At 50.6% G+C, this 10,623-nt stretch overlaps 3 protein-coding genes across 3 annotated transcripts; all 3 read left to right on the forward strand.

Annotated features, from left to right (window-relative positions):
* Positions 1–270: 270 nt before the first annotated feature.
* On the forward strand, positions 271–627 carry QC761_305120 (uncharacterized protein; the record flags this gene model as incomplete). Its single annotated transcript, XM_062877656.1, has 1 exon — positions 271–627. The coding sequence occupies one exon, from the start codon at positions 271–273 to the stop codon at positions 625–627; it is 357 nt and encodes a 118-aa protein (XP_062733452.1).
* A 2,083-nt stretch (positions 628–2,710) lies between these two features.
* Positions 2,711–3,433, forward strand: QC761_305124 (uncharacterized protein; the record flags this gene model as incomplete). Its single annotated transcript, XM_062877657.1, has 1 exon — positions 2,711–3,433. One exon carries the CDS (start codon positions 2,711–2,713, stop codon positions 3,431–3,433), a length of 723 nt encoding a protein of 240 aa, XP_062733453.1.
* A 2,594-nt stretch (positions 3,434–6,027) lies between these two features.
* Positions 6,028–7,201, forward strand: QC761_305140 (uncharacterized protein). Its single transcript, XM_062877658.1, has 2 exons — positions 6,028–6,686; positions 6,740–7,201. The coding sequence occupies exons 1-2, from the start codon at positions 6,270–6,272 to the stop codon at positions 6,758–6,760; spliced, it is 438 nt and encodes a 145-aa protein (XP_062733454.1). The 5' UTR covers positions 6,028–6,269; the 3' UTR covers positions 6,761–7,201.
* Positions 7,202–10,623: the final 3,422 nt, after the last annotated feature.

The following is a 10,623-nucleotide window of genomic DNA, read 5'->3' on the forward strand; positions in this document are numbered from 1 at the left end:
GTAAGGGCTTTCCGACTAGGCTGCGAGAGTTACATCTCCTCAGCATCATTTCGAAAGTCTACTGCCTTGCTGGCTTCTCCCTCGTTTGGAAGGTGGAATCATGGCCACATAACAATGCGTCATCGTACTGGTCACACAGCCGGTATGCCACAGGATGGAGACGGCCCCTTCACTCCGGCGGAGAGAGAAAAAATACGAAGGCTTCTACAGCAAGGTTATGGGCTTTTTGATGTTTTTCGCTTGGAGGATCATATCTCGCGGCGCTCCCGAATGGTATTTGATGCTATGGTGGAAGAAGATAAAGAGCTGGCGAGCCTGGTGCGGAAGCAGAAACGTGGGAAATGGTCGGATGAAGAGAAGGAGCACCTAATCGAACTCACCAATAACCGCCGAAGAATTGACATCGAATCCATCGCACGCCAAATCGGTCGAGGACCAGGAGCCGTTAGATACCAGTTACGGTTGATGGCAAAGGAAAAGAGTGCGGAACTGGGAAACGACGCCGTTTCTTTCTCGGCAGCGCTTTTGAACAAAGGTCTCGGAAAGGAAGAGCAATCCATCCTCGAGGCACGAATGTGCCAAATCATCGACCGACTGCTGGAGGAGGGCGACGTTACAACCCAATAGAGAACCATCTTAAGCGCCAAATCGGCAGAAGCTTGGGCGGCAACCATTCTCGCGTTAATTCCGACACCGGTGAAGCACATCTTGGCCGCCCCCAGGCCGCCCACAGCTGCAGATTGGAGGAGCTTGGCTTGGCAGGATACCAGCTTGTTCGGGGTCTATGCGTGGGTTCTCAAGCGTGGCCAGGGCTCCGGCCTTAACCCGCTTCGAGTAGAGCACTACGTCTACATTGGTTCAGCCACCAAGTATGCCCATGGATTGTCCGGGAGAGCGCTTCAGCATCGTGAGGGACGTTATCGGGAGAGCGGCCCTCGTCTCAGTGCCCGGATCAAACAACGTGGCTTAAGCCGTATCACTGGACATTTTGCTACTCTCCTTGTAATGGAGCCGGCGTCTTCCGAAATTGGGGATATAACCAAAGCACAAGAGCTCGTGGTATTTACCGAGGCAATCTTTACTATCTGGTTTGGGGCGCTCACAGAGACCGAGTCGGCTCGCGTGACTAACCGCGCGTGGCAACACCGTTGTCTTCACTCCCTGTCCCCCTGGGTTCACACGCAGCAGTTCAATTACAGGGGACTGTGTTCTCACAACCCTTTAGGTCTTGACTTGGAGCCCCGGGGAGGAATCTGCTCATCTTGCCCTATGGAAAATACTGACCCGCGTCAATCCGGGCCAGTGGCGGACTACAGAGCAACGGAGAGTTGATACCTGTCTGGTTTTTGTTTTACCCTTTTGGCTCCTATGCCTTGAGCCTCGAGTTTCCAAAACGTTCGCTTGAGGATATCAAATGAGTGTACACGGATTCTAGATACGAAGACGCCGCACTAATGATGCCAAAAATCCTCCATCCTCCTTTCAGTCGCGTGCGTTGATACGATGTTCATTTTGGAGGTGTAGTCGCGGAAGGCCCCAAAGTAATTCCACACCTCAACTTTCTTGCCATCCGCCGAGCGTCGATCAGGTCCACAATGTTGACGAGGGTGTTATTCAGATCCCCTTTGCACTCCGCCATGTAATCGTTCGAGGGATGCCTACCTCGCGGCATAGGTAGGTTTTGGTAGTAGCCCTTAAGCTCCAGATCTTCCTCTTTGAATTCACCGTCTACTTCGCTGTTGCTGCTGTGGTGCTTATAAGTAGGTACCTACCTGTAGTCAAACTCCTAACGCTGCGCCTACCACTTAGGTAGCTGTTGCCAGCCGCAGCCATCACCCGACAGAGGCGTCGGAATCAACAGGGGCATTCAAAGACTCCATTTCTTGACATGACTCAAGCGTTGACTATGACGATGCCTTCCCGTCATCCACATGAGACAGAATGATGGGTAGGTAGGTACCTGACTGGGACCATTTCCATAGGTCACCAACAAGACCTCACGCCGTCCACCATGTCATCATCAATCCCTAAATACCGGGATGTCTCGACCGCCACAACAGATTTATCACCGACAGCCACAGCAGACACCATCAGCTCTCATATACTCAACCATGCCTCAGCAGAACCAGCAGAAGACCTTGATCAAAACGGAAGTCCCAGACCAAGACACTCCTAAAGATTTCAGTTACTACCGCTTTGTAACCAACGAATGGTGGTCAGTCAAGTCTGGCTGTAGGACTCATAATGAAGCACACACCAGGGCTGGAGGGTTCCTCGCGGGGAATAAGGAAGATATGCACAAGCTCACCGACTTGGCCCACAAGTTCAAGAAGTTGAAGTCGGCAGAGGTGCCAGATAACTTTATGTGGTGTCCGTGGTTTTGTGATGATCAGAATATCAAGTTTGCGGAGGAGGCGAGGGGGGTGACGGGGGGGGGGGCGGTGTTGGCTGCGGGTTGATAGTATGCCGGTGCTTAGGACGGTCACGAGGTGGGTTGAGTTGGTACGAGGTAGAGGGATGTTTTACCTAGTAGGATACCTGAGATTGGAGTCTTGTGGTGTGGGATTCGAGGAATTGCATCGGACTCTCTCGGAAACCCCTGTCATAGCGGATATGAATCCTGATTTTAAACACTTGGGACATTGGTTATCGTGTCCGTGTGAGGTGTGCATAAAATGTCAGCATATGATTATGTTCCTCACGCATTGAGATGCATGGCTTGGGCCTTCCCATTTCGATCCTGTTATCACCTGAGGCAGACATTGTTCCGAGGGATCAGCAGCCGCTCATCTTGCCCCAGCAAGTTCAAAATCCAGCTGTTGCAACCCCACAGTCAGACCTGACCGAAGTCAGCGAGCCCTTGCACCGCGAGCATTCTGCTGTTCAGGACATAGTCGCCCAAAACGAGCGAAAAACTCCCCCAACCGATGGCAACCAGCAGGCCAAACCAGTCCACAGCAACACTATCAACCAACCCGTCACAAGTGGCGCTGGGTCTTCTGGGGCCGGGGCTCGAGCTGGTCAGAACCCCATGAAGGAAGCTGCATTCCGAGGGGCGGAAGCTGCAGCCATGCTGGTAACCACCGAGGCCTTGCCGCAAAATACCGCATTCGGGAAACAGCTTACCCCCGTGGCAATGGGCAGGGAGTTAGCAAAAGCGCGATGCAGATTCCTGGCGAGGCTGATTGCTGAGAGAATCCTTCGAGAACCCGAGTTCAACGAGCCTTATCGTGCTTTCCAACGGGGAAGTATCAAAACCCTACATTATCTTCTTTGTACCGAAGCATGGCGCACCGGACGCGTTTTGGCCCTGCGGTTTGTGGGGGGACCGTTGGGTAACCGAGATGCTGCCACCATCTCACAGATGGAACATTTGATGCACGAGATTCACTGGAGGGTTGCGAGGACCTTTTCTCGTACACAAGGGGCTTGAAGCTGATCGGCTGACTTTACCGAGGGGGTGATGAGGTTCGACGCAGTGAAGGTGTTGCGGCGGATTGGGGTTTGATTCCTGACGGAAACCACTGCACCAGAGGATGTAAGATTGGTGTCTTTGGGATTACCCTCGCCGCCTCGCCTTGGGAGGACGTCAACAGTGGAGCCGGATGTTGGTGGCGGATGACTAAGCACAAGGGCTTGTTCATGTTTTGTTGGTAAAGCTTGGCAGGGGAACGGTCAGGGGGGGCCGAGACCGACGAAATGAGGTTTGATTGTTGGCATTGTGGAGTAGTGTTTGAGTTGAGGTCAATGGGATGATTGTTTATTGTATCCTCTGTAGGATGTGAATCGCTTCGTTTTTATTGTGTTTCTTTGTGTTTTTCATGATTAGCTTGATATTTGGTATGGCGATGAATGACAACCTGGAATGGGATGAAGGGTATGGAATCAAGCATGACTGGACTTTCTGCAGCATATGCAGATATATATGTATGAGCGCGGTGGTCTTGAGATGTGTTAGACCTCAAGCGATGTCTTTGGTGTGTTGCAGACTTCTCACTCAATGGGAGCGGGTGGGGGGCAGGTTCTCTGGCGCATGTTGACGTCGGGTCCCCATAGGTATGCTTAATTTTTGAACATATGTACATAGATGTAATTTGAGTACCTCTCTATTTTCTCAGTGCTCTAGGCAAGAGGGTGTTGGATCGCATCGACGCATGGAGATCGTGCTGAAAGTCGTGTAAGTTGATGCTCCCGCGTTGCAACTGGTCGGTCTTTCTTCTCTCTCTTGCACCAGGCGACAGAGTCGTATCTCATATTTGCATGTCTCATAAGCTGCGATCTTAAAAAGTCAACACTTGCATTTGCTATTTGCCTACTTCGCAACGACTCCCAGGGTATTAGAATTACCCTGCTGAAGGCGCTGCCGTTGCTGGGAATTACCCGATTACCAACAACGCCCCGATTGTCCACGGAGCTCCTAATCTTGCCAACCCATCTTCTATCGGCAATGATCCCATTGTCGGCAACGATCTTGTTTCTAGCAATGTCCCTCTTCACAGCAATGCCTCATTGGTTACTGTGGATAGGTCTCACCAAGAAAATAATGGGGAGAAAGAAAAGGAGGAAAAGGATGGGATTGACTGGGGCCACTGGATTAGCTTTAAGAGGATATAGAGGCTAAAACAGCTAACTTGTAGCTATATCAATCATCAGGGAAATACCTTGGACGAAGCATCGCGCCTTCTATCGTATATAATATCTCTCTTGATACACACTCTGCCGGTGACGGCTATCCTCTATTTATTCCAAACTTATAAGTTAGCGATTTCTTCGAGATGGAACAAGCCTTTTTTTTTCTCTTTTTTTTTGGTCCGGTCCTTGGAAGGCGCCAGCCTCAACAAGGGACACCACCGTGATGGAGTTGATGTACGCTGATGGCTTCATGCAAGAATGCTAGATGTAGGAGAGTAGTTTCGGCCCGTATCCCGGTGTTTCAGTTCTTTTAGAGATCGTTGGGATAAATATTTCATAGATTTTGACGCTCATTTGAGCCCCCTTTTCCTTTGTATCTACATGGTCAATAGGCCTCACCCATCATTTACCCTCATATCTCTGACCCTCAATTCCTCACATGGGCTATCAAAAGAAGAGGCACTTGGGGTGAAAAAAGAGGCGAAACGAAAGTGAAAGAAGTACACGGATGCACAACTGCATATTATAGAGAATCCGGCTGAGGCCGCCCAGGCCGCTCAGGCTGGCGAAGGTCACGCATCGGACAGGGCCGATGAATCCACAATGGAGGTGAGCTGGAGACGTGCCCTTGAGGCCAACCTGGCGCCCCGGACGGGACAAGAAGACATTCTCAGGTGGGGGGTGTGACAGAGGATGAGCTTCCGGAGCCAATGAGGTCCCCTTCAGCTATGACAATCACGGTCAGGACAGCCAAGATCTGACCGAGGAAGATGTCGCGTTTTTGACAGGGCCCATGTTTGTTTGAGACAAGTGGTAGGAGAGGGCCAATGAGACATAAAGGGAGTTGATTCATCTGATGACCTACACCGAAAATCCAGGACCTGACAGAGGGGGATTTGAGCTGGGTTCCACAGACCGTGTATCCCGCGGGAGGAGTGGGGGAAGTTGGAATAGGCAAATGGGAGCGCTTCCTCCTTCAATTATGATTCAAGCCACCCCGCTTGCTGGGAAAGCTTTGCTGCTGCTATCCCATGCAGCGCGAGTGTTTTTCAGGGCATGTTACCTGTTATCCCTTCAGGTGTCGAGCATCTCCATATAGCCTCGTCGTCTTACAGCTCAGCGAGCATACACCTTTCACCTCGGAGAGCCGCCGCCCCCCCATCTGGGGTTGAGCCGACTGTTCAGTCTCAAGTTCACCCGCGTGGGTGGCTGTTATGGGCCAAGGGCCTTGGTTGGTATAAGCTTAGGGCATGACGCCATCTAGGGGTTTTGCTTTCCGGGTGGCTTTCCCACGGGGCCGGTGCTCCGTCAAGGTTTTCATTCTTTTCCGCATGTATTTAAGGGAGTCGGCTCCCATTCAGCAGACCTTCTTTCTTTTCCTCTCTTTGTCAGTCGATTCAACCATTTCTTACAGTTGAGTTCCCATCGATTGGACAAGCCCCGTATCAGGCGTCTCTCTCCCCCTAGAGGTGCTCATACACCTGCCTTGATTCAATCAATCCCGGTGCCGTCCCTGCATCAACCTAACAAACCCTTACAATGCCCGCCCTCTGCGAGGTGTCCCACTGACTCCCGCCGCAGTCCTAGAACGGCTCTACGCCCTCCCCTCCTGGAAGAAAGAAAGAACTCGAACTACGATGGCAGCGGAACAAGCTCGCAACTCCCGGCCGAAGGCCACAAAGATTGACTCTAGCCGAATGTCACTAGAGAAACTGAAGGAAGCAGAGGAAGTGAAGGAGAAAGAGATGATCGCGCAGGAGGAGGCGATGGATGCAAGAAGAAGGGAGCAAACTGTTTCCGTCAGTGACTTCCTGAAGGAATTCACTCGATGGAAGGCCGAGAAAGCGGAAGAAGAGGCGGCTGGAGGCAGTGAGGAAGGAGGCCATGAGCAGCGAGCCGGTCGGGACTTGAGTGACGAACCTGAGATGCCTCGAGAGGGTCATGCGGCGTTGGAGAGGAATCTGCGGGGTGAAGAGGGTGTTGGGCATGCTGTGCGCCGGATGGATCCAGACGAGGGAGCGGAGGCTGTTGTGCGGAGATTAAATCTCACCAGGTGTAAGTCGTTTTACCTGAGAAGGATTACACTCAGCTTCTGATTTCGAGCAAGGAAGTTGAACCAATCCGATAGGGTACTCAGCCCGAGTTTATGTCTGCGGAGGTCTTTCAAAGGAGGATGGCTGCCCCGAACGAGGCTATGGAGTAGGGGAAGAGGGTTTGCCAAGGACTGTGGGGACTGTGGATGTTTGTATCGTGGGGTCAAGGATGGAAGAGAAGACATTGAGACTGGGCGTTTTGTGTTTGCTGAGTGTTGTTCACACGTACCAAGGGTTTGTGGGGTCACAGTGGCGGAGATTTTGAGACGAGACCTTTTGTGTCCTAGACTGGCACCGGAAGTGTGGGATGCTATTTCTATTCGTGGATAGTTGAGGGGTCTTTTCCTTTGAGAAATTCTAGGGGGGCAATACCTTTTTTCTAGGGGGATATAACCACCCATGGGGTTAGGATTGTATATAGTCCCTGAGCCTTACACATCATCAACTACATCAACGCTTACACCTTTGCAATTAAAGCCTTGTGATTGAAGCCTTTATAATTTAAGCCTTTGTAATGGAAGCCTTTGCGGAAGCTTTGCCTTTGCGGAAGGCCTAACAATTGAGGCCCTGGCAATTGAAGCCCTGGCAATTGAAGCCCTGGCAATTGAAGCCCTGGGTCAGGTGGTGTGAGGCTGAAGGCTTGCATTGGCGCGTGGGCATCGGGCATCAACACAACGGCAGTATATTAGCCACAACACTTCCAAGCATACATATACACTGTAATTTATAAAGTAGAATATGCATCGCGATGTTGATGATAATGGAAATGAATGGGTGGGATGGGAAAGGTATGTTGAGGTATGGGGGGTAATGCCCCCCCCCCCCCACCTAGAATTTCTCTTTCTTTTATACAAGTGCCACCTGATTTTGTTGCCGCGATACGCCGACACCGGTTTCGAAACCACACGTGGGCCAGTAGCAATCACGGCGTGTCTGAAAATTCCCCCGCGATATGAAACGGTATCTTTCTGATTGGAAAGAGAGAGGGTCGTATTGGGTAGCGATGTTGATCGGTGTGGGGAGAAGAGGCGGTTTGTTTTGTTGATTAAGCAGAGGCTGTATAATATAGATATATAGATATATATATATATATGGTGTACAGCATTCTGTATGTGTTGATGGGAATTGACTATAACTTTGCCGTGTCAACAGCACGTTGTTTTTGCCTGTAAGTACCACCTTGTTAACATCGATAGATTGGGACAGCAGTGGTATTATTTCATGTCGTGGACCTCGGGATAGCTTGAGCAGCACAGAGGTTTAGGGAGTGGCCATGGAAATGAGAGTGTTACGCAGTTGGGAGAGGTTCAGAAAGGATTTGGCGTTCGGCGAGGAGTGGCAAGTGCCCAGCTGCATGGTTGGTCACAGAAACATCACCGCCAGATTGATCATGGAAGTGGGTCTTATAGATATCATGCTGATGTAGTAACTCGTATGGACGCGTTTGGACGCGAATGCTCCGCTACAACGTACTGTTCAACTGTGGATAGGGGCTCTGCTCCCAGAGACGCGCTGCCAACTTTTTGGGCCTGACTTTCGAGGCCGCTGGTGATTGCTCTGGTACCCACATACTTTTCTGTTGCTTTATTTTGTCCTGTCAAAACTCTCTCTCTCTCTCTCTCTCTCTCTCTCTCTCTCTCTCTCTCTCTCTCTCTCTCTCTTCCCCTTCCCTCAGGCCGATCACACTGATCTGGGAGATCATCACCCATTAATCCGTGTTGGCCATCCTCGACAGAGCACAAGCAGAAGCCTACTATTCATCCCTCCTTCATCACGATATTTCGTCTGTTGATATCCACTACTCGACTTTCTAAGCAAAAACAGCTCAAGATGAACTCGGAAGTCCCCAGTAACCATTTTCCGTGGTTGAATGACCAGTTGGGGGTCCAGTTCCCCATGGATGAGGCGGCTGGCAATCCCAAGTAAGTCTTTTACCCTCACTCCATACGATTTCCTTCTTGAAACTTGCGAAGTTGAGAAGGTTTTTCTTTCTTAAGCTTCTGTGGTCAAGCGATCACCCAATTGACTTTCTTACAGTGTCAATCTGGCAACCTTTCACGCCTCACAATCAAACGATGAGATAAATCGACTTGAGCAAGTAAACTAACATTATTCGACAGTACTATCAATGACGGTACATTTCTCACGTTTGGAGACGACGAGGTCCAGCAGGCCAATCACCACGATGCTCCAGTTTAGAAACAGTACCAAAACGACCTTTCCTGATGCGTAAAATGACTTCAACTTTGCCGCTCCTATGCCCGCTGCCATGCCCTTACCCGGAAACAACCTATCTTTGCTCTGGATGCCGTCTTCGGACAGGTTCCCGTCTTCAATCAGGCACGCAACCCGGTTGTGAATCAGTTCTTCAACCCAGCCCTGCCCAACTTAGAGCTCGACCCGACCTTCCAGCCCGGTTATCCCTTCATTCCCAACCCGGAACTCGCGCCCGGCTTCGCCCCTGTTGCGCCTGTTCTTCACCTTCAACTTCCCCCCGCCTTCAACTTTCAGCCTGCGCCTGGCCTCGCCCCAGCTCCTGGCTTCCCGCCCGCTCCTGTGAACGAACCCGCTGCTCATGTTGCGAGCCCTCATCTTCAAGAGCCTGTCAGTGCCCAATTCCCCGCCGCTATTCAACCACCAGCTCTCAATCAAGAGCCTGCTCAACCGCCAACCCGCCCTTGCAATTCCCGCTCCAGCCCCAGCCGCTGCTCGCCCAAAGCAAAAGAGAAAGAGACTCACGCAGGAAGAGGTAGACAATCTGCCACCTACCGCCAGCGAGCTAGACTATACTGGAAGATGGCCTGGGCGGCCGCCGCGTCCACGGCGGAAGCGGTGGGGGAACCACTCCATCTCAGCTTGAAGAGGAAGGCCGGTCAGCCAAAGAGGGAGAGGAAGAAGAATGCCAGAAGGAACGCTCCGGATGTTGCTCCTGTCGCTGTTCATGACAGTAATGGGGATGAGATTGTGCAGGCAGATGGGGCGCAGAACGAGGCTGAGAATCGGATCGAGGAGGGGAGTGACGGAGTTGAGCAGCATATCAATGTCATGGTGGTGTAAGACAGTGAGGGGAAGAATGGTTTTTATACAGATAGGGACTTTTAAGAACTCTGTTGGTTGTATTATATAGTGTAATAACAAGTCTTACTTATATCCTTGATTATGTTCTTGTTTAAAAGGTTAATATATATAGCATGACGATACCTTTCACATCTTCCATTTTATGGGCCGAGTCGAATACTATGTTAATAACGCCAACGGCTCCCAGCCATTCCAACCTACCTTCATTGACCTGTGGTTCAATAATGGGAACTACACGATTAGGAAAGTGGCCCAAGAGGGACAGAACGAAGTCGAGATTCAGAATGACGGTTAGAACAACGAGGAGGCAGTTCCGTGCTTGGAGGGCAACGATGATGGAGCTGAGATTGAGAATAACGCCGGGAATCACGAGGAGGCGAATCAAGTGTTCGAAGCCAACGTCGATGGAGTCGCCAATGAGATTGAGAATCATGATATAGGCGAGTATCGTTGTCCGAACGAGGATGACGGCCAGCTTTTCAATCATGAGGATATCTCGTTGTCGTCGACCCTGCGTGATTTTGAGGATATCTGACGCCTCTGCATTGCCATTAAGGTCTTGGACGGGGGATGATGAGACAGGGTAATGTTGGTGTAAGAGGGAGAGGGCAAGGGTGGATTTTAGGCCGACATAGGTTTTACACATCGGTAAATTCTTAGGAGTTTTAGGAACTCTTTTATTAAATGTATTATAGTGTAATAACGACTTATATCATATCTTTAACGGTATTATTATTTTAAGACAGTCAACACATGGAACATGACGATACCTTGAGGGCTTGTCTTTAGGTGTGTACTTCAATAATACCAACTGCTCTCT

Source organism: Podospora bellae-mahoneyi, chromosome 3 (genome assembly GCF_035222275.1).
Source record: "Podospora bellae-mahoneyi strain CBS 112042 chromosome 3, whole genome shotgun sequence".
Lineage (NCBI taxonomy): Eukaryota > Fungi > Ascomycota > Sordariomycetes > Sordariales > Podosporaceae > Podospora > Podospora bellae-mahoneyi.